The sequence below is a fragment of the Eublepharis macularius genome, chromosome 9 (assembly GCF_028583425.1).
Source record: "Eublepharis macularius isolate TG4126 chromosome 9, MPM_Emac_v1.0, whole genome shotgun sequence".
NCBI lineage: Eukaryota > Metazoa > Chordata > Lepidosauria > Squamata > Eublepharidae > Eublepharis > Eublepharis macularius.
This window is the reverse complement of record NC_072798.1, coordinates 41841842-41866184: the sequence shown is the minus strand read 5'-3', so window position 1 is coordinate 41866184 and position 24343 is coordinate 41841842. Positions and strand designations below refer to the sequence as shown.

Sequence of the window (24343 nt, the reverse complement as noted above, 5' to 3'; positions counted from 1 at the left end):
TGTGGAATTTAAAAAAGGTGTTGGTGATTGGAATATATGCACCTAATGGAGCAAAAGAACATTTTTTTGAGGACTCGGGAAAACAACTGGATGAACTATCTTATGATCAGATAATTTTAGCTGGAGACTTCAATGGAGTTACCAACTTGGATGAAGATAAGAAATCAGGAACTGCACAAAAGAAAAGAGGATTACTACCAAAGTCTTTTTTTGCAATAAAGGAACAAGAGACTTTAGAAGACGTGTGGAGGAGACAGAACCCCAAAACTAGACAATATACATTTTATTCTGCAAGACATTTTACTTTATCACGAATTGACATGATCTGGGCCTCCAAAGACTTAGCGTTATGGACTAAAGATGTGGAAATAATGCCTATGGTAGGCTCAGATCACAACCCAATTATGTGGAGATTTGGGAAAAGAAATAAAAGAAAAGGGTGGAGAATAAATGAAGATCTTTTGCATGAAGAAGAAAACATTGAGTTGTTACGAAGAGAGACCAGATTCTTTATACAACATAATATGAATAAGGAAGTTTCGACTAATAAGGTATGGGACACTTATAAAGCAGTGACTAGAGGCATACTAATGGATTTAAATGCAAGAGCTAGAAGGAAAAAAGAGGAGAAGAGGTTAGAGATTATGGAGAAAATAAAAGCCAAAGAGATTCAACTTAAGAAGAGACCGGGAAAAAAGAAGATATATCAGGATATTAAAATCCTACAAGAACAATTGACGGCAATGAATAACAAGGAATTGGAATGGAATCTTAAGAGAATGAACCAGAAGTCGTTCAAGGGTGCAAACAAGCCTGGGAAATATTTGGCGCGGCAACTGAAGAAAAGAAAAGAGAAGAGAATCATAAATAAAATTTGTGAGGAGAATAAGACATATTTGGAACAGGCAGCCATTAGTAGAGGTTTTTTTAAATTTTATGCAAAGCTGTACCAAAAAAAGGAAGTGAATAAAGACTCTATAACGAGGTATTTGGAAAAGATGAAGCTCCCTGCAATTTCTGAAAGCTGGAGAGAAAAATTGAATAGGGAAGTGACGGAGGAGGAAATAAAAGAGGCAATAAAGTAATGGCTAATGAACTGGCGCCTTTCCTGAAAGAAGTGATTAATGGAGTCATGAGAGATCAGAGGATCCCCGATACTTGGGGAGAAGCTAATATATCATTGATTCTTAAGGAGGGACAGGATTTGACCAATGTTAAAAATTATAGACCAATTTCGTTGCTGAACAATGATTACAAAATCTTTGCGAAGATTTTGGCTGAGAGAATAAAAGGATGGATGTCTGAATTTATTGCGGAGGAGCAAGCTGGATTTTTGCCAAATAGACAAATCAAAGACAACTTAAGGACAGTTATAAATGCTATTGAATACTATGACAAGCGTTGTGATACAGAAGTTGGTTTCTTCTTCGCGGACGCTGAAAAAGCATTTGACAACTTGAACTGGGACTTTATGTTTGCCACTATGGAGAAGCTGCAAATGGGAGAAAAGTTCATACGAGCAGTGAAAGAAATTTATAGGGACCAGAATGCAGCAATTGTGGTGAATGATGATGTGACTAAAAAATTAACAATAGGTAAAGGTACAAGACAGGGTTGCCCTTTGTCACCATTGTTGTTTATTTTGGTTTTGGAAATATTGATGATTCAGATACGGGAAGATGATGCAATCCGAGGAATAAAAATAAAAGAGTTTTCCTACATTTGCGGATGATATAATGTTAATTGTGGACGACCCAATTGAGAACATGCCAAAGGTAATGGAGAAAATAAAGGAATTTGGAGATTTGGCAGGATTTTATGTAAATAAAAGGAAGTCAAAGATACTATGTAAGAATATGACTAAACAGAAACAACAAGAACTAATGGAAATAACGGACTGCGAAGTAACAAATAAGGTGAAATATCTTGGTATTGAACTAACTGTGAAAAACATAGACTTATTTAAGAATAACTATGAGAAATTGTGGATACAAATAGAGCGAGACTTGATAAAATGGAATAAGTTGAATTTGTCATGGTTGGGAAGAATTGCAGCAGTAAAGATGAATGTATTGCCAAGAGTGATGTTCTTGTTACAAACAATTCCAATTATCCGAGACTCCAAACAATTCGAAAAATGGCAAAGGAAAATATCGGACTTTGTGTGGGCAGGCAAGAAACCTCGTGTGAAAATGAAAGTATTGCAGGACGCTAAAGAGAGAGGTGGAATGCAGCTGCCCAATCTAAGACTATATCATGAAGCAATATGTTTGGCATGGATAAAAGAATGGATGACGTTGAAAAACCGCAAGTTATTGGCTTTGGAGGGATACAAAAAAACATTTGGATGGCATGCATATTTGTGGTATGATAAAGTAAAAGCAGACTCTATGTTTATACACCACTATATCCGGAGAAGCCTCTTCACAATTTGGAAGAAGTATAAAAATTACCTACAAGATGGAATTCCTTCTTGGGTGGTTCCGTATGAAGTAATAGATCCGAGAGCTGTTGATAATGAGCAGCAATGTTTAACCTACAAGGAGATAACTCGAGTAGAATTTTCAAAATTGAGAATAAAAACAGAAGAAGAGCTGTCTCCATGTTATGGATGGTTTCAATATAGACAGATCAGAGATCTTTACAATTCAGACTGTTTGAAAGGAGGAATAAGAATGGAGAATTCAGAATTAGAAGATGTAATTTTTCAAGAAGGTAAAAAGGAAATTTCAAGGATTTATAAAGTACTTTTAAAATGGTTTACAGAGGATGAAACAGTAAAAGTCCAGATGGTGAAGTGGGCTATAAATTTTCACAAAGAAATAACAATAGAGGCGTGGGAATACCTGTGGAAAACGACTTTGAAGATTACAACATGTACAAGTATTAAAGAGAATGTCTACAAAATGATTTATCGTTGGTACTTGACACCAAAGAAAATTGCGCTAGGAAATATTAATATGTCGAATAAATGTTGGAAATGTAAAAAACATGAAGGATCATTATACCACATGTGGTGGACTTGTGAGGTAGCGAAGCAATACTGGGGAGATATAATTGAAGTAATTAATGAGGTTTTGCAAACCCAAATAAATAAGAACCCAGAATTGCTGCTACTGAACTTGGGAATGGAAGATGTTCCAATGCAGTATAGAACATCGTTATTTTACATGATTACAGCAGCAAGACTTTTATATGCGCAGAAATGGAAAGTACAAGAAATACCAACTACAGAAGATTGGATTTATAAATTGCTGTACATGGCTGAGATGGACAAAATGACACGAAAACTTAAAGATCTTGATCCAGGACAATTTAATGCAGATTGGGAGAAATTGAAACAATATCTAGAAAAAATATGGGACGTGAAAGGGGAACTGTGGCAGTTCGAGAATTATTGAAATGTAATAGAAGAAGAAGAGAGAAGTGACTTTACCGGGAAAGGGGGAATATAATTATAGAAATCTAAGCTACTATTGGGGTTATGATAAAAGTAAAAATTATAGAGTATTAAATAATAGATGTTTTACTATGGATACATAAGATATATAAGATTAAGCTAGCTAGATATTATGTACAATATATAGTTTAAGTAAAGAGTATATAATAGATATTTGAGTATAACAGTTACCTTATAGACTTAAAATAAGCTCAGAACAAGAAAAAGTAAAAGATGGGTGTGTAATAGAATATTAGAGTTTAAGTTAATATTAGAATCAGGAGGATTGTGGAAAGTAAAGAGTTTAGATAATCGGAAAGTAAAATGGATGTAATGTTATATTTTTAATATCTTGATTGCTAATATATATGATTATGCTAGCATTATTTTAGGTAGAATATATGGTTTACCTGAGGTATTTAAAGGGAAACTTGTACCATAGAGATATAGAGATATTTTTAGTAGAGATTTAATAAGTTTAGAGAAAAGAGTATTAAGTGTGTGTTTAACAGGGTATATGAGATATTAAATAATTAAGTAATAAAATAGACTAAGGGTTGGAAAACTGTTGGAAGTCAACTAAAAAGGGGGGAGGAAAGGGAGGGGGTTAGAAATAGACTTACAAGGGGGTAATGAATGTACTGAATGATATTATAATCTAATCCAATAATTTTTTTTTAAAAAAATACATAACAAAATCTAGCCAAAGCTGATCATTTTAAAATCGTGTCGATTTTAATGAGAGAGATTAAATGAGAATGTTAAATCATTCTCTAGCATTGAAATTAACAGGATTTGACTGCTGAATAAGGTTGTCCAGAGATTTGTGATGAGGTGTCATTGATATACTGATAACACCCAACTCTGTTTTCTCTAATCAGAATCACAACATAATCTGAACCAGTCTGGAGGCATCGGTAAGGGCTAATAAATGGGCAGCCCAACCCTAAGACCCCAATACTGGTATATTGCTGGTGTTGGTGTTAGCTGGTATCATGTGCTTCTCAGCAACAGAAAGAAAAGTATACAAAAGAGCTTGAGCCAACATGCAGAGAGCATAGCAATTGCTCACCAGATTCCACAGTAACCCTGCTGACACCTACTAATTACAGTGCAGCATGTCTGTGATGATGTCCCTATCAGAGGGAGCTATGGAAGCAGTCAACTAATGCATGCTGACATGACCATGCCCCCCTAACATAAATAACACCTCAAAGGAGGGAACAAAGTGAACACAGGCACACTTTCTTTCAAGAAGGAGGAGGAGACCTGGAACAAACACATCATGGAGTCCCACAGAACTGCATCTGAGTTCCCTCCTGCAACTGAGTTACATTTTGCAGACATATACTGTCCCAGGAAGGAAACACTGCCACTTTGGACGCATCAGTTCTATCTCTCCTAGTGCACTTGGCAGAGGGAACCCTGAGAGAATGCCCAAGATCCCCTTCCCGCAAAAGGATTGGAGGAGGGCTAATAAACACCAGTGTTTTGCCAAACAAGGTAAACACAGACACTGAGCAGGAAGCAAATAAGTGCACAGACACAGACCCTTTCCACATGACCTTAAAGGGACAGCTGACTCATCGAACGCTGGCAGCTTTCCCCCTTGACTCCAGATGTCTCCATTTTCAAAATGGTTGCAGGCTGTTTGGCTTCCATTTTTTCAGTGCCTTTTCTGGGAGCGCACTTTCCCACGGTCCCAAAAAGACACCAAAAAAACAGAAGCTAAACAGCCTGCAACCGTTTTAAAATGGAGACGTCTGGAATCAAGGGGGAAAGCCACCAGCATTTGGTGAGTGGCCCATCTCTTTAAGGATGTGTGGAAAGGGCCATAGAAAGCCCACCCATGAATTCTGCATTAGCTTACTGGGGGAAAGCATCCATGTAACAACTGGGAGGCATGGGCTTGGATGCTGGCAAAAAGGCAGCATCCACCAGTCTCGATAGAGTCCCAGGGACAGCTGAGATTTTGCCTGGACATTTTTTCTCCTGACCTGTTGGCAATCTTAGGTGGGATGCTGGCTCTGGTTGTGTGATACAGTGGCTTATGCTGTTCTTGGTGTGTTTATTATAAGATCTGAGGTTGTTTCATTTGTCCATTCTTTTTTATCTTCCTTCATGTATTTTCCTCTCCTTTGATCACATTTTTCCTTTTATTATTACTTTTATACAGGGCTTTTTTTCAGCAGGAATGTGGTGGAACGGAGTTCCGGAACCTCTTGAAAATGGTCACATGGCTGGTGGCCCCGCCCCCTGATCTCCAGACAGAGGGGAGTTGAGATTGCCCTCCACGCCGCTGAGCAATCTCAACTCCCCTCTGTCTGGAGATCAGGGGGCGGGGCCACCAGCCATGTGACCATTTTCTCCGAGGGCAACCAACTGAGTTCCACCGCCTCTTTTCCAAGAAAAAAAGCCCTGCTTTTATATATCTAAATGTTTTGTTGCTCTTCAATAGCTGTTCAATAGCTGTTTTATATATATAGTTCAGTAGCTATTTTATATATATAAAATAGCATATATAAAATAGTATATGTCTATATAAATATAGCATATATAAAATATAGCATATATAATATATATATATAAAATAGTATATGTCTGCATATATATATATATATATATATATATATACACACACACACACACACACACACACACACACACACACATATGCAGACATATACACTCCCAGGAAGGAAACACTGGGAGTGTGTATATAAAGTTGATAGATGCAGACAGGGGTCATTTCGTAGAAAAAGAGCTGGAGGAACTTATTAGCATAACTCATTAGCATAACTCATCAGCATATGCCATGCCCCTTGCCATCACCGGAAGTGTGTCATTAGCATAACTGATTTGCATATGCCACATCCCTGACATCAACTATCCTGGCTGTTTTGGGCCCAATCTTGGCCATTCAGGGCTGAAATTGGGCCCAAAAATGGCCAAAAAGGGGCTGAAAATGGCCAAAAAGGGGCCCAAAATGGTCAGGTTTGAGCTGCTGCTGAGTGGGAGACTGATCCACTACCCGTCAGAGGCCTGATCCGGGCCGTTTTGGCCCCAAGCCAGGCTGAAACAGGCCCAAAATGGCCGAGAGTCAGATGGGTGGGACCACCTGACATATAACCTCTTTGGGGAATTGCTGGAACTGCGTTTCTGTGCGTTCCCCCTCAAAATGAGCCCTGGATGCAGAAAGAATAGGAGGAATCGCAACATATTATTTTACTAGTATGAATCCAGAATGCTCAAGGGGAGCAGAGAGGGAGCATACGAGGCCCAAAATTAACTAAGTTTGTACCTTTCATTCACAACGTCCTGTTTATGATGTCTGCATTGAGTCATTCAGAGGCCCACACAAGTCCAGTAGAGTCTATTTTAATCCTCTCTCTGTTTGTCAGTTACTTGTTTACATACACATTTCTTGTGATTTAATGCATCCTATGGGGAGCTAGCAAGTACTCAGTCACAGCATTGTACCTTTTGTTTTTCAGAATACACACATGTACACAACATACAAGGCCTAAAGTCAACATTTTGGGCTGGATCCAACTAACTTTTCTAATGGCGGAACAAATCTTTCTTGCTTCCCTCCTCTCACTGCAGCTCCTCTGATCTCCACAAAATTATACTCCTTGGGGATAGGGGACTCTGAGGAATGACATGAGGGGGGTTTACAGCAGGTGGACTTGATGGAAACTGCCAATTTAGTCTAGATCGAACCCATTGGCTGGTAAATTCTAATACATACACAGAACTCTTCCTGACACATGAGCAGTTTCTGATGAGCCTTCACCACTATAAGAGGAATACAATAGAAGATACAATATTGAATAACTGTAGAGCATATATGTGGGTTTTCCCCTTTTTATCATGATTAGTATTCATTAGAACATAGATACGAGCATTTATGCACTGATGCAATCTTGACCTTTCCCAGGAGTATGCCAAATGATATATCAAGGGAAAGAGAATAGATAGGTACTTTAAGTGCTGAAGACAGACGTGTAAGTGCTGTTAATAGCACTTCAAAGAATTACCACAAGGAAAGTTTACTCAAAAAAACACTTACACAGAAGGTGGAGTTGGAAGATGATATTGTTGATCTTTCACTCCTGTGAGCCAATAAGTAATCTCAGTTCCTTTTCCCTAATATAAAATGAAATTAAATCACAAATTAGATTTCTATATTATATTATTTATCTTCTTTTTACATTGCAGCATTATTCTGTCTTTGTTTAATTTATGTAATGAGCATGTGCTGTACAAGATGTACATCTAGGCTTTTTCAACTAATACATGTATAAATGTATGTATCAGAAACCAGCATAAGCAAACTTCCAGTCCACAGTTATGCATAGGGAAGTCCTGATAAAATTAATGAGTTTACCACTGAGATTAGATAAATCAGACAATCCAGTGCAATGGTTGGACTGTGTGGGTTTGATGTGGAAAATCCAACTCAAATCCTTGTTTATTTATGAAGCTCACAGGGCAGGGTTCTTTGTTGCCAGCCAGTAATTAAAAATGCATGAACCTTTTAGGTGTATGACATCTATGGGCAGATCTTTTTGATTTGTGAATGCATGGGTGTGTGTGTATATAAGTACGTATGATACCTTCAAATAAGTCTCTCCTCGCTCTTCATACTGGAATTGGCAGTCTGTCCTCTTCAGGATAGAAATAGTGGAACCACTTACATGAATCCGTAGAGCTGTATATATACAAACAACAAATAGATTCATGCTTAATTTGGGGTTTTGTTTAATATTTGGTTTTGGGTTGTGCTAGTTTATATTAAGGTTGAGGCGTTAGGGCTATTTAGTTTAGTGAAAAGACGAGTGAGGGAAAATGTAATAGAGTTTTATACAAGTATGTATGTAGTAGAGAAGATGGATAGAGAAAAGTTGTTAACCCTCTCCCATAATGTAGGCACCCACTGAAGTTAATGGCAGTAGAAGGCAAGTCCATCAAAAGCCACAGGTCCAGAAGTAGAAACCCTCTGAATACCAGTGCTGGGGTGGTGGTGGGGTGTTACAAGAAGCTTTGGCCTCTGTTCCCTTATCCAAAATGGATGTTTTTATGTTCTTGTCTTATTTTAGCTGATGCTTAGCTAATAAGTTTGCACCAATGAAAACTACAAGATACAAAATTACAAGCGGGGGACTCAAAAGGACTTGCAGGGGATCATCTAATTTTCCCCTTCCCACTATTTCTTCTTTCCCTTTCCTGAAAGCCCCTATAGCCTCCCCCTTTTCCAACTCCCTTCTCTCATTCCCACCACAAGCCAACTTACTTTATCCATAAGGACTTACTTGTGGGAAGAATGCCTTACTTTCCCCTGTATCCCCTCCTCACACAATTTCCACTTTCCCTTCCTTTTGCCAAACCCCATTTAGTCAGCTTTCTCTGCTTCTGATTCACCTTCCCACCCACCAACAAACCTACTTTTTATCTGTCCCTTATCAGCTACATCTACTATTTATTTATTTCGATTATACCTCACCTTTTGCCCCAGTGTGGACCAAAAGCAGCTTACATTATTTCTCCTCTCTTCCATGTTAACATCACAACCATCCTGTTAGGTAGATTAGTCTGAGAATGTGACTGACCCAATGGTCACCCAGCAAGCTTCCACCTCAGAATGGGGATTTGAAACTGAGTCTCACTGGGTCCTAATCTGAAACTCTAACCACTACACCACATTGGCTTTTGTGGGGTGGCTGCCATTGAACAGTAGCAAGCAGCTGGGCCTTAGTAAGTCATGCAAGTTGTGTGGTATCAAGTTACCCAATGGTTGCTGCCAGGCCTAGCCCTGATGTGTCCTTCCTCAAAGGCCAAAACAGCCCTGGAAAAGGCCAAGGGCCCTGCCCCCTCCCAATCCCCTTTGCTTTTACTGACAGAAATCAAGGCTTAAAAGCTGGAAATGCTATTTTCCTAGCAGCTACACAGTGGCCAATGATTAAGAGGGTTTAACCCCCCAATGTGTTCTCTTTTTTTAGATTTCAGATTTTTCTGCAACCCTAGTTTTTTCAGCTTTGTAGAAAGACATCTTTTCCGTTCATGGCTCCAGTCTCCGGATTTCAGTATCCACAGATTTGGCCATGTTGAGCATGAGATATGCTTAAAAAGTTAGTAGTCATAGCAGTTATTTGTAAACAGAACAGCAACTGTGACTATAGTCAACAAGGCACTGAGCTGCTGCTACTGCTGCTGCTGCTGCTGCTGCTGCTGCTGCAAGAAGTACATTTCTAGGCCATCTTTCTGCTCATAAGAGTACATATGGTGGTGTACAAATAAAAAGATAAAATTCAATAGCTTGTTAAAAACAAGGAATAAAATAATACAGTTTTCTCCTCAAATCATGCATTATGCTTTGCCTACTTGGTCTTGCTGAGAAGCCTGTGTTTTGGGTCCCTTGATATCCTTAGCCTTGCCTTCCACACAAATTCCATGTGCCTTCTTGCTTTCTGTTGTTCTATGTTGATTTGTTTGCTTCAATATCTGCCTCTGGCCCCAACATGCACCCCTCTGGTTGGCTCCAAACTTTCTTGCTTTATACGCTTCCAAGGACTCTTTTGGACTATTGGCTGCCTAGGCACTTAGGAATCTTGGTGCCTAGGCACTTAGGAATCATTCTGGACAAATCCCCATTCAGGATCCTATCAGGATAGACAGTATAAATATCTTCCTCTTCTGCTCTCTTTTTTAAAACTCCACATCCCCTTCTTCAGTGACACACATTGCAAAACTGTGGGTGCATTTGGAATATTTGTCTCCAAGTGGACATTCTAGTATTTGGTGCTATTTTGTATGCCTCATATTATTTTGATTGCTCAAATATATTGACCATTCCCCTCAATAAAAGCTATCCTTATTTTTCCATATATCAAGGTCTCAAGCTTCCCTCAGAATTTTATTACTTTGTCCAAATGGTCACTTAGAATTTTTTTATCCCCCGTACAAGAGGTGCGAAGGCTAATCCTGCAGCTCCTTTCAGAATAAGAATGAGAATCAGTGAAAGGAAGGTCTCTTTCCTAGGCTTCAGTTCCCTAGTATAAATTTGGACCAAACTGGACAATGTGATTCATTCACATGTCTATGTGTCTGTTACATAAGTATCTTTCCAGTGATGCATAGTAAGACTATTAGGGTAATTAAGGGCCTATTTACGCCATATTAAGGCATGAAATTGCCACAGCCAGGGGTCCCATACCCCAACAGATGTGACATGGTGTATCCAAAGATGAGTCAACACTCCAGGAAAGCCAAGGTTGTCCTTTTTTATTGATTAGCTCAGTTCTAATCTGCAGTTTCCAAAGTGCCTATGAAGAAGTGAGTGGATGAAACGGGGAGATGATTATATGCTGGCAAAACCCGTAGGCGTGGCTTGACGTGGCTTATTACAAAGTTACACGTTGATTTATGTAGGCATATGCTTCAAAGACTGTCATCTTATAAAGCCTTGCTGAATGCTTGTGTGCATTCTAGAGACTACAAGATACTATACTCTGGCATGTTTATTTAAGGTGGACTTTAACACAGATTCCTGCAAGCATAAACTGCAGAGATTGATACTTATATTTCCATTTATGTATTACTGAATGCCTGTGTACATTCTGGAGAGTATATGAAACTGTCCTTGTACTTTTCCACCAGTTGGATATGTTTACAATTGTATTGATTGATGTCATTGACTGTTAGCACTGAAGCACTTCTGCACTTTATATGTATTATTAAATGCTTGGTATTTGGTTTATATATGGTTTACTTCAGATAGTTGGTTTTGTGTGTTAGCAATTGTATTTCCGGAGCAGCTCCTGTTGGTTGAAAGTTAACAGTCACCGTGCAGCTGGGGCTCGTTTGTCCTTTAATATCTCCACTGGCTTTCATGCAGGTTCTTAGGCCTGCTTCCTCTGCTGAGGCCCTTCCTCTGGTCTTGGTAGCTCCCAAATTTGGCTACCTCTTCTTCTGGAAGGGTTACCACTAGATGTGTGTGATTTGGGTCAGGAATACTGAATATATACCCCCCCTCAAATGGTATATGGATAGATCTAGCATAGTCTGATATATCCAGATAAATCAATGTTTGCTTTACCAAATTATCTAGATATATTTGGGAACAACTGGGAATTGCATTTTTAAGGTTGCAGCGGCTTGTTTCCCTCCCTTTGCAGGCTTCCCAAGCTTCCCAGGCAACAGGAAAGGGGGGAAGTGAGGCAGAATTACTGATTCTGTGTGTGTGTGTGTGTGTGTGTGTCTGTGTCAATGTTGCTTGCTTGCCATTTGCCATTGCCAGGTCTGGCTGCTGCCTTGGTATTACTGGCTTGCTAGTTGGATGCCAGGATTCTTTGGTTTGATGTTGGAGCTGTCAGGCTTGCATTCACCCTGGATTCGGTCTAGCATCATTGGGTGACACTGGTTCTGTCAGGCTTGCAACAGTATCCCTTGTTTCAGTTTGGTTCTGCTAAGATTCTCTGATTTGATATTGCTTCTGCTGGGATTCTCTGGTTTGGTGTTGGTTCTGTTGAGCTTTGTTGGTTCAGCTGGCACTGGGACTGGCTTTTGGCCAGGGGGTGCCCCTGTGTGCTTGGTTAAGGTTTCTTTGCCCTAGAAAGCCTTGGAATTTTTCCCCCATAGGAAAGAATGGAGAATGGCTGGAGTACCGTCTTCTTGAAATGTGCAGGGAGGGGACAGGAAGTGGACAGGAAGGTCTAGGTTCCACTGAAGTTTTGGTGGAATTTGCTTGCAAAATGCCCCCTGCCGCAAACAGTTTCCTCCATAGGAGATAATGGCCAGATATATTCAGGATTCTCTAATAAAGCCAAATCCAAATAGAGAATCTGGCCCAAATATCAGGAGTACTGAACATTTATGGTATTCTTGTTATCCAGTTCCAAATAAAACTGATTTTTTTTTTGCTGCACACTACTAGTTACCACAGGCCAAAGCTAGCCCCCCCCCCCCCCAGGTCTGGTCCAGTGGTAGTTGGGGCCTCTTGGCTGGTAATGCCACCTTCCCAGTCCCAAGGAGTCCTGTGTCTCTACTAGAGATGGGCACGAACCGGAAAAAAACCAAACCATGTGGTTTGTGGTTCATCAAATTTCACGAACCACTAACTTTCACGAACCTGCCCCTGGTTCGCAAACTGGTTCATTTGGTTCGTGAAAACGTCACATCCAGGTCAGAAAACTGTCACTTCTTGGTCAGTAGAAGGTCACTTCCGGGTCAGCAGGTCAGCAGAAAGTCCATCCCCTGTTGCCTAGGAAACTGATTGATTGGCACCAGGCTGCCTGCAGTGACAAACCAAAAAACAAACCAAATGAACCAACCTAAAGTTCGTGGCGGTTCATCAGAAATGGGATCTGACGAACCGTGGTTTGTGAACCACGAACCAGCCTGGTTCATGCTTAATTTTGGTTCGTATTTTGGTTCGTGCCAATCTCTAGTCTCTACCCACTGTAAAGAGCTCATACCAGGCTGATTGTTGTCATTCCCCATTCCTAGTTAGTTCCAGCGAGGTACTTGCCCCACCCCTACCTCCTTCAGCTGGGCCCTTTTTATCCTCCTTCTCCTGGACCCACCTAGTTCCTGCTGCCTTATGCCTACTCCTGAGTAGGCATAGGGTCTTTTCTTCCAAGGAGACCTTTTCTCTCAAGTAGGACTTTTTTCATATCTGGTCCTGCCCTGCCATTACTGACTCCCAGGGTGTCTACTTCTGCTCCATTACAGGGCTGCTGGCAGTTTTATCCATAAAACGCTTAGCATGTTGGTCACAAGAAGTCACCAAGATATTTGTTATTTCCTCCTGGGGATCCATCCTTCTCTATTTTAATTAGTCACTCACCCCTTCAGGTATTTGCTGCTGCAACACAATATTCCTCTTAGAAAAGGACATTAATGAGGTTGAAAGAGAAGTGATTTGCCAAGACCACAAACTGAGTACAAGGCAGAATGATTTCTGATTTCAAACACCAAATCCTTCTGAATCATTTGTTTTTCAATAATTATAACTCTTAATCCAAGGCCATGGTATCCAAGTTCTAAATTGCTCCTCTTTCCATTCTTATGTTTGCAAGGGCAAAGGTGGGGCGGAGGGTATTCAGGCAGTCTTACACAGCAATGCTTCAAACATATCTAACCAGGCCAGACGTTCATAAGCCAAATTTCTCCTCTGCTGCTCCCCAAAGGGGAGAAAAAACCCTAAGAAATTTTAAACAATGCAGGTCATGTGAATGCATATCAAGCTTTGTAAGTTTTTTGCCCCTTTCCAAAATGGTAGAAAGATCTGCATGCTGAGGTGACCGAATAATACCTCTCTGGTAATCATCGCAAGAAGCTCGTTTTAGATGAGAAATGGCAAGTCCAATTAAATGGTTAACTTATCATGATTTGTTGGAATTTTCTCAAGGTCAAATTAAAATTAAATCAAGAGATTTAGTAGCAGAAGGATATGTTTGCCAATGGTTTTCTTATATGCAAATCTCAGAGAGATTTAAGATAAACCAGAGATACTATGACTTTGAGCAATTTAAAACTGAATTTGAAATTGCACTCTGTACAAATGATGAACATGTTATTTCTAAAATGTACAAACTTTTGTTGATGTTTGAGACAGAAGGAGAGCAAGTAAAAGAATACATACAATACATACAATGTATTGAAAACAATACATAAAAGAATGTATGATTATGAGCAAAAATTGTGGACATGACATATTAATAGAGCAATGGAAAAATATGTAGACAAGAGGGTTGAAATTTACATTAAGCTCTAATATTAAGGAGAATTTCTATAAGATGATGTATCGTTGGTATATGACTCCTAAAAAATTGGCTAGAATGTAGAAGAATGCTTCAAATGTATACTGGAAATGTGCTAAACAAGAAGGGATGTTTTATTATATGTAGTGGACATGTAAGAAACCAAAAAGGTTCTGATTGCAGATACAAACATCGGTTCAGAAGATTTTGAAGATTAAAATCCAGTGGAAACCAGAGACTTTTTTGTTGAGAATATATAGTTGTTGCGGAGAAAATTGGAACTCAGTTTGTAATTAGTTTTTGTCTTTTTCTTATCTTTCTAAACTGTATTTTCTTTATTATTATTATTATTATTAGCTGCTTGTCTTGTTTGTTATTTCATGTTTATATGTATTGTTAGTGTGGTTTTTTTAGATTGTTGTGTTTTTTTTATCCTTTATGTTTACTGTTTATAGCTTAAATAAAATTTGTAAGCTGAGGCCACTGAATAAGAAGTCGCTATTATGAACTTTTTGAAAAGAAGCTACTATCACAACCAGTCTTCTGCTGCAGTGCTCTGATGCAGAGGAATTTTGGCTATGTTCTAGACCATGTACCCACTTCCTATGAATCAGTACTCACAACCAATAGATGTGGCCAGTGCCCTGTTGGAACTTTGTGCACCCTATAAAATACCCCAAAATCCTTTACAAGGATTCCATGACAGATGCTCAGGGGTTTCATGGCAGATAAGTCTCTGGAGGAAGTTTTGTCTGAAGTCAGAAAAGTGGAAAAATAATGCTCTCAGTGATGAGAAAATAGGGGTTTTTTTCTGGAAAACAAACAATGTATGTAATCATAACAAAGTATTTGTCAGTCTTGGATTGAATTGCCATCCTTACGTAAACCTGTAGATTCCATCCTTGAAGCCGTGTTCACTGTGTCTCCAAACAAGCAGTAACGAGGCATCTTGATCCCAACAACACCAGCGGCACAAGGACCTGAAGATGAAAAGTAAGGGTTAAGTTGAGCCCATATTGTCTCAGGCACATTTTATAAACTGAAGAATAAAGCTGAATTCAAATAAAATCACGAAAACAGGAAACAGACAAGACTTGAAGGTTGGATCAGGACAGTAGTAGAAAGTTTGTGCTATTCTCCCCCCTCCTACCCGCATGAAATTCTACAGACCTGAGACTACTGAGAAGGCTGGAGGGAACCTAGCAATGCGCACCAAAAATTTTAATGGAAATCCTATTCCCATGTTTGGAGCAAGCAACATTCACAGCACAATCCTAAATTACTCCAGTCTAAGCCCATTGATTTCACTGCATAGGATTGTGCTTAAAAGTATACAAAAAGGAAGTCAGCTTCTAAAACTAGTCAGCTAGGGATATGGGTGCTACCTCTCTTTCCACTGTTAAATGCTGTTTCCTTGTTCTGTCCTCTCGGGCTTGCTTCCTGATTCTTCTTTAACTCTCTTCTTCCTTCAGCCATATAGCTGGAAGCTTAAAACTCTTTGGCTAGTAATGCAACTTCTAAATAAACACCGTCTGCTCTCTTTATCTAGACACCTCCCTGTGTAGTTCTTTATGAACAAAAACCTCACTCTGCCAAAACCCACCAATGATCTGACGGGTTCTTTCTGATTAACAGCCAAGCAAGAGCACAGCTAGAGACAATCCAGGTACAGAAAGATAGATTGCTATTTGAAAAAAACAAAAGAAGTCCAAATGTTTTTGATTCTCCCCTTATGACTACCTCAGTCACGAACCCAGAAAAGAGAACTCCAGAGCTCTGCCACCTAGTGCACCTACACAGATCCTTGTATTCACTTTCACAAATTGTCTTCCTCTTCGCCTCCACATCCAGATGTCTCTGTTCTGACACCTTCAGCTTTCTGTCCAAATGTTATTCAGCCCTATGCTGCAGTGTTTCAGAGGAAGGATGAAGAGATTCTTTGAAAGTCATGCCGCTCGATAGCACCAAAATATAGGCAATTGCTAGGCCACATGAAATTATATAGATTTTATTGGCCCTTTGTGCTATCTAAGAACAAGCTTCTAGCTAAACTTCCCAAAGTTATAAGTTATAAATGAAGGTATGACCCAGGAGAGAACTCCCTTGGAAGCAGTTAGGCCACCTTATCACTTGCACCATCCCTGGTGCTTAGCTGCCCATCACGTAGATTTCACTTCTGTACTTATTTCCTATATTATGTTCATCCTTCCATTTCAGTATTCAGACTGGCCCATTTCTTGATGCACAGGGTGTCTGAATTCCCCCACCCTTGCTGTCATTTACTCCAAAACTAAAATATCGCTATTGTATTTTTGCAAAAGTCTGAAACTCTTGTCTTTCTCCTTACCAAGCCTGGGCAACAACCCGTACCCTCCGCAAGGGAATGCAGTCAACAAATACAACCAGTTCTTATACAGAATTCCTATATTCATACAAGTGCACAGAAAAGTGCAACCGTGCATGAAGTGCAACCTCAAGCATGAATGGTACAATAAATACTACAATAAATAATTCTCAGTCAGTATCACAGGTCACAGGTACAATAAATACTGCAATAAATAATTTCCATTCAGTATCACAACCAAATGGAATCCGGTCTCTGTATGCAGTTTCGCCTTTAGAGACTTCAAGCAATTTTTCTGTCTGTTATACATCAACCAAGGAATGCCAGTGGCAGAGTCCAGCATCAACCTGGGTAAGTGTTGGAATTTATGAGTAAATTTTCATGCTGTTAACCCTTCTCTTGTAGGTAACTCCAGCCCAGGGAGTGCTGCTGCTGCAAGGTCTGCTCAACAGACTGCTAGCCCCCATCTGTTTCGCAATGCTTTTTCAAGGGCAGCTTAAATTATGGCAAACACAAAGACACAGATCAGAAAGACACAATTGTCTCTTGCTCCATTGCAAGGCGGTCAGTCCTGCCAGTCTCCTTATCAGCCAGATTCATGGTCACCTTCTGAAGATAAAGAGTAGCACATAGGCAGTATTGTCAGAGTGGAATAAGAGAGGTTTTCAGGCTTAAGGAGGCTTAACCACCAGAATATGTTATGCTATTAGTTGTATCTGACAAACAAGAGCAGCTTGGGATCAACAGCAATATTACCAAAAGAAAAAAGAAAAAAAGAACAAACTATTGATGAGGCATTAAATGCTGGTATTGGTACTGGTATGTAGAGATGGGCACAAATCGCAAGATGAACTAAAGCCCATTTTCCACGAACTTCCACAAACTGGTCTGCCAGTTCTTTTGGTTCATGTAAAAGCCCAATACCCTTTTTGGAAAGGGGCATATAAACCCCCTGATCAGCTGCTTGTCGGGGAGATCCCCAACAAGCAGCTGATCTAAGCCTGCGGGAGTAAAATGCCCCTTTCCATGCTGCTGCGAAGCAGCACAGCACAGAAAGGGGCATTTAAACCCCTGGATCAGCTGCTTGTTGGGGATCTCCCCGACAATCAGCTGATCCAAGCTGGTGTGGGGTGTGTGTGAAATGCCCCTTTCCCTGCTGCTGCAAAGCAGCACAGAAAGGGGTGTTTCACCCCTGATCAGCATTTCACTCCCCAACAAGGGGTATTTCACTTCCCAACAAGAAGCTGATCCAAGCCAGTGGGGGGAATGCCCCTTTCCCTGCTGCTGCAAGTTCGTGGTTCATGAAATGAGATGAACCACACGGTTTGTTTTCCCCCCAGTTTGTGCTCACCTCTACTGGTGTGTGGGATGAAATTATGTGAGTGGTATTTACTGGATTTACCTGTTATGCGAAATAACGAGTAAGACAACCCCCTCTTCTCATACCGTTATTCCTCCAATAATTACCACTAATGCTTTTAAAAAGATAATATCCAAAATGTCAGGAAAGCATCCACACTCCTATCATTCTGCAAATTATGTAATTATTCAAGAGAGCTTTTATGTAAAGGTAATAGGTCTATACTATAACAGAATAGTTCAGGAAGGCACTTTATTAAGAGAAAGAGGCTGTGGATTGTACCTCTATTTATAGGACGTATTATCAGTTTGGGTACGTATTACCCTTTGTTGTTTCATTGTTTTCTGCTGAGGTGATACCATTTTTCTTCATTATATCTACACTCTATATCATGCCTAATATGCTAAACTCATTCAGATTTTGATAATCCTAGTCCTAGTACATTGGTCATTTGATGTTTCTCCATACAAACTATAGTGATTTACACGGCACTTATTAGATGTCTCTTCATATGGACTGTTACTGATTTATATTGTGTTATCTGAGTCTCAGTGAGAAAGGCAGATCATAATACAGTAAATAAATAAATGCCTGCTAGACACACATTATGACATAATGGGCTGAATCCTCTGGATTTATTCTACATATACTAGTGCTCTCCTCCTGCACAAGGAGACTTCTGCTTATGCTACAGACACTTCTGTTGGTGGTTCTTCTGAGTCAGAAGGTTTATTGCACTGAGGAAAATGCCACTGTTGGCAGAACAAATCCACAGGATCCAACCCATTATGACTTGCTTCAATGATCAATTTATGAAAAATCAAACAGAGACTGAGAATTCATTGTTGTTTATCTTTGTTGTGTACTTGATATATCACTACCTACCAGAGTGTATTCCTATTCGAATCCATATAGGAACGCCTGGAAGATGTTGGAGTTCAAAGGAGCCCATGAAGCAGAGTATATCCAGTGCCATCATAGAAATATCCACTGCATGACAATTGCCATTCCTCTTTGGTAAACCACTTACAACCATATATGCATCTCCAATGGTCTCCACCTGTTGGAATATGAACAAATGTTAACTATCTTGGAATTAACTAACATTTACAAATGTAGTTTCAGTTGCAATCAATGCTCTGGACAGGAAGTCTGTGTGAGAGTGCTTTTCTCTGGAGGAAGTACTGTCATTATAATAACATCTAAAATAAAAGGAGAAGGAAGCCTGCTCTCTGTTTCACACAATTTTAGAAGAGGATGTCTCAGAGAAAAATAATTCTTGCTTTTTGTTTTGTCTTCCTTCAAGTATCGGAGGCAAAAATGTGCTTTCCCCTCCTTTCACCTCAACAATGTGTCTAACCTTCTATGCTCTGTTCTCAGTTCTGGTTACCTTGTAAACGTCATGATGATCTAGAATGCGGTCAAAGTTCTTGTAGATTTCATTTAGCATGTCCACCACTTCCATAGGAGTGCTGTATTTACAGATGGTCGTGAAGCCCACAATATCACTGAAGTAAATGGTAACTTCTTCAAACAGTTCTGGTTCTACCAGTCCTGTTTCCTTCAAGGACTTTACCACAGGCCTGTCAAAAATGGGAAAGATTAGGGGAAAGGTTTTCTTTGTTTCCAGATGTAACTTTAAAAGGCTACATCTACCGCTTGGTGATTGTTGGTGATGGTCTTAGTTTTTTGAAGAATAAAGTGAATTGCATTTCTATTAATAGTAATGATTTCAAAGCCCTACATTAGTACTAATTAATCAATTAAACCTCAAAGCACTAATGATTTGGCAATTCATCTCATTTCAAAGCATTTTGAAAACTGATTTTTTTCCAGTTATGGATTGAACAGAAAGATCTTCTGATCCATGCCAACCCCTTAACTTTATTCAAGGAAAATGCTGTATTTTAAACTCCACACGTAAAGTACAAATAGGGGATCTTTGTGGAACTTGTGGATCAGAAATCTCATTCTCTGCTGGCCCCCATTTCCTTTCCATGTTGCTACTGCCTCTCCCTGCCCCCATCACCACAACCTTCTTGCCCCCTCTTAACCCTCCTCTTTCTCTCATCATTCACCACCACCTCCTCTCATTACCTCTTCGTGCTCTGTCCCATTGCTGTCATCTTCCCCCCTGCCACTCCCTCTGCTTCCATCACTTCCTCCTCCCAACCCTTCTGTTGCCATTTTCTTTCCCTCCCCATGGCCACATCATAACAACTTAAATCCAGGTTACTTTTAGACTCCATCAATGACATACACTTGTGTGATTTAGTGATCAAAGATTGGTTTCACAAGTTCTAGCCAAATAAGCTTTTTAAATAGTTTCAGGTGTATAGCCATATTGGTCTTCAGTAGAACAGCAAGATTTGACTCCAGTGGCATCTTAAAGACCCATAAGATTTTCAGGATATAAGTTTTCAAAAGTCAAAACTCCCTTTGTCAGATCTGATGAAAGTGCCACTGGACTAAAAAAAAATTAAATGCTGGTGTTCAGATAAGTTAGAATAACAGATAGGTCTGGGGTATAAAGAGCTATAAATATTTTCATCTTTTGCAAGAGAAATTTAAATATTAGAAATCAAACTTCATAAATTACAGCTATGATTTAGGAATGACCTTGATAGAGCAGAATATCGTTTCATTCACCCACACTTTGCAAATCATGACAGATAATTGTTTATGAGGATATGATACAGATCTTGTTATTTTCTTTGAACTAATACATTAATCTTAGATGAATATTTTTGAGATAGTAATTATTAAATTAACAGCTTTAACTTGGGTTGTTGCATTAAACGGTGGGGGGGGGGGACGACCAGTGAAATACCAAAAGGCCCTTCCCGTTAAGAGTGCAACTGAGAGAATGTGTTTTCTTCCTTGCAATGAGGTTTCTCTTACTTGTTCGTTCGTTCGTTTATAAAATATATGTTCCATTTTTGATTTACCAGTTCATAAAATTGTTAATAAAACAATAATGATTGAAAATATCCAAATCAACAATTCTTTTGTCATGTTGGTATTGATGCTACTGATACTGGATTGAGGTTAATGTTATTGTAGCAGTAAAGAGAGAGTTCCATTTGTTGTTTAAGAGAAATAATTGTCTTTGCACAGACAAACTAGCAGGATCAGTGGCACAGTACAAATCAATTTAATGCAACACCACCACCATCACCCAGCACTAGCCATGTACATTTCTGGCAGAGGTACCTCTTCCATTGCTTCCTCAAGCAGCTTTGGAAGTTACTTTGTGTTGCAGGATAAAGATATGCAAGCTTCTGTATTTCCTGTTTTCTGACAAAAAGCTCTCATCTGAAATACCTTTGCATCTCTCCTGCCTGGAGTCTGAGACATACAGAAACAGTCTCCACAACATGAATTTGCAGCTATTTTGGGTGGAGAGGGAAGGAAGAATGCTTTGGTTGTTGTGGGTTTTCCGTGCTGTATTGCCGTGGTCTTGGCATTGTAGTTCCTGACGTTTCGCCAGCAGCTGTGGCTGGCATCTTCAGAGGTGTAGCGCCAAAAGACAGAGATCTCTCAGTGCGACACTGAGAGATCTCTGTCTTTTGGTGCTACACCTCTGAAGATGCCAGCCACAGCTGCTGGCGAAACGTCAGGAACTACAATGCCAAGACCACGGCAATACAGCACGGAAAACCCACAACAACCATCGTTCTCCGGCCGTGAAAGCCTTCGACAATACGAAGAATGCTTTATTTTTCAAGTGTCCTCCATTTCAAATGTAAGAAAAGGAACCATGAGTATCTTGTTCCTGTGCTGCAAAGTACAGCACTTCATTCAGGCTTCATTCAGTTCTACTCAACTGTCAAAGAATAAATTTGGCTAAAGACAATAGCTAATTAAATCTTTTAGTTCACTGTTTCTAATTAAACAGGAATTTTATGGCATCTTAAAGACTTTTCACAGACTAGAGCCTATTTTGTTAAGTGAGAGCAGTGGATCCACATGGGTAAATGAGGATATAAGATATGTATGTGTTTGCCTAGCTCTAATCAACATCCCCCCATTTAATGCAACAACCCAAGTTAAAGCTGTTAATTTAATAATTACTATCTCAAAAATTATGTTAGAATACAATTTCCCAAACTAGGGTCTGCAGATCGCTGGGGATCCATGAGAGTACTCCAGGGAGTCTATGAGTCATATCCAAATAACATGCTGGAATAGGGACTGGTCTTGCCAGTAGAATTGAGGAGAGGGGACTCACTTGCCTTTAGGCTATTGCCTGCCATAGCAGAAAGTGGCAGTAGTCAGGCAGGCGAAAATGCCCAGGATGACAGATGCTGTGGCCTCTGACAGACTGCAAACCTTCATGGGACATGTGCAGCTCGTTTGCACACAAAAGGGCTGCGAGAAGGGGAAGGAGGACACATTATGCCTCCCATCCAGTCAAGCAGCAAGTGGGGCAGACAGGATGGAACAGGTGTTGTTTTAACCCCTTCCTCTCCTCTTTTGTACAAAAAGAACGAGGGAAGAGAGAGGGCTTGGAGGTGAGATATTTAAACTAAAATGAGGGTCTTCAGGTTGCTAATGTTTGAGAAATGTTCAAGACTCCTGTCTATTTTCTGGAATAGACTAACAGGACTATCCCTCTGGAATTGTCTCTATTTAAGTTATCTAGAGGCAAACACTGTGAATGGCAACAATATTAACATATAAATGTGTGTTCCAGGCAATGGAATACAATCTACCTCAATGATTTCTTACATGAACGACAAGCACTGGTTATTGCTCCCCCCCCCTCCGCCAATGCATCACTCACCTTGGGAGAAGCATGAAATTAAGCCTATCAGCTCTGTCCCTCTCCGCCTTATACAGCTCTGTCCTCTCTTCTACTAAGTGTTCCAGGTTTCGTGAATACAGCTGCAGACGGCGAATTAAGGTGTCCATGTAACTTTCATTGGTTTGGCTGTGGTAATTGCTGGCAACATGTGAGCATAAAGGTGATGAAAGTGCATTTCAGGACAGACAGCAAAAAGAAGCTACTGATAATTATGGCATTGTGTGGTTATCATATGACCAAAATGGAAAAATGGAAATCTCATAACTTCTTTTGAGTAGTTTCAGTTTGGCAGAAATGGCTTACTAAGAATGGTTTTATAGAAGTTACAGATGAGTTTTCTTAGAGCCTCCCACCAGTCTCCCACTAAGTGTGGAGTTATACAGTGTCCGCTGGCCGGCTGCCCAACGTATGGGTACAGCACAGGGCTATGTAGTGCCCATTCATTAGCTGACCCATGTATGGGTTGCAGTACATTATCTATCCGCTTCCCTACCCCTGTATGCTGATGGGCAGGAATCTGGAATTGACCCCATCTTGGGACAGTTATTATCTGTTGATTTTATGATGAACTGTTGTTTTATGAATTGTTTTTAATATTTATATTGTATGAATTGTTTTTAATATTTGTATTGTATTTTTATAACTGCTGTACCTCGCCCTGAGCCCGCTTGCAGAAAGGGCCGGTTAGAAATGTAATAAGTAAATAAATAAATAAATAGATATAATAATAATAATAATAATAATAATAATAATAATAATAATAATAATAATTAGAAAAGTGTATGTAATTACTTTATCTGGGATTTTACAATACTGTGTGAGATTTTTGAAAACTGTTAGAAATAAATACAAAATACAAAAATGTAGTGAATAAGTCTGGATATGACAGATTAAATGTTCAAACACGATTTTTGTATGAAAATTTATGTTATTATTTATTTTATTTTATTATTTATTTATTATTTATTATTTTTATTTATTTAATTTAATGTATAGCCTGCTCTCCCTGCAAGCGGGCTCAGAGCAGATTAACAACATATAAAAACATATCCTGCAGCTGGGATGGGGGCTGCCAGATGTTGGGATCCAGCTCCCTGCCCTGGATGGGACACCACTGGCAACTTTGCCAGTGGTAAAGAGTCTGGGTGTGCTCCTGGATGCCTCCCTGTCGATGGAGGCCCAGGTCATGGCGGTTGCCAAGTCTGCATGTTTCCATCTTCGTCAGATCAGGCAACTTTCCCCCTACCTGACGCCCAAGGACCTGGCTACAGTGACCCATGCAACGGTCACCTCCAGGCTAGATTACGCTGGGCTACCCCTGGGCCTGATCCGGAAACTACAACTGGTCCAGTATGTGGTGACGCAGGTCTTGACTGGTATATCCTACCAGTCACATATCACACCTGCACTGGCTTCTGGTTGAATTCCAAATCAGGTTCAAGGTGTTAGTTCTTACCTTTAAAGCCCTGAGCGGGTTGGGACCGGCATATCTTCGGGACCACCTCTCCCTGTATGTTCCCCGGAGGCTGCTTCGATCAGTGGATAAATGTTTACTGGTGGTCCCCAGCCCTAAGGAAGGCCACCTCGCTTCAACTAGGGCCAGGACCTTTTCAGTCCTGGCCCCAGCCTG

The 24343-nt window shown here is 39.9% G+C and overlaps 1 protein-coding gene across 1 annotated transcript in view; it reads right to left on the bottom strand.

Moving 5' to 3' along the window:
• Nucleotides 1-24343, bottom strand: part of GUCY2C (guanylate cyclase 2C) — a 146791-nt gene that overhangs the window by 3346 nt on the left and 119102 nt on the right. The window contains exons 21-26 of the mRNA XM_054989132.1: nucleotides 22693-22851; nucleotides 19297-19489; nucleotides 18792-18966; nucleotides 15084-15182; nucleotides 8059-8153; nucleotides 7512-7588 (exon numbers count right to left, since the gene is read on the bottom strand). Coding sequence (XP_054845107.1) covers nucleotides 7512-7588; nucleotides 8059-8153; nucleotides 15084-15182; nucleotides 18792-18966; nucleotides 19297-19489; nucleotides 22693-22851 — 798 coding nt within the window. The remainder of the gene's footprint in view (nucleotides 1-7511; nucleotides 7589-8058; nucleotides 8154-15083; nucleotides 15183-18791; nucleotides 18967-19296; nucleotides 19490-22692; nucleotides 22852-24343) is intronic.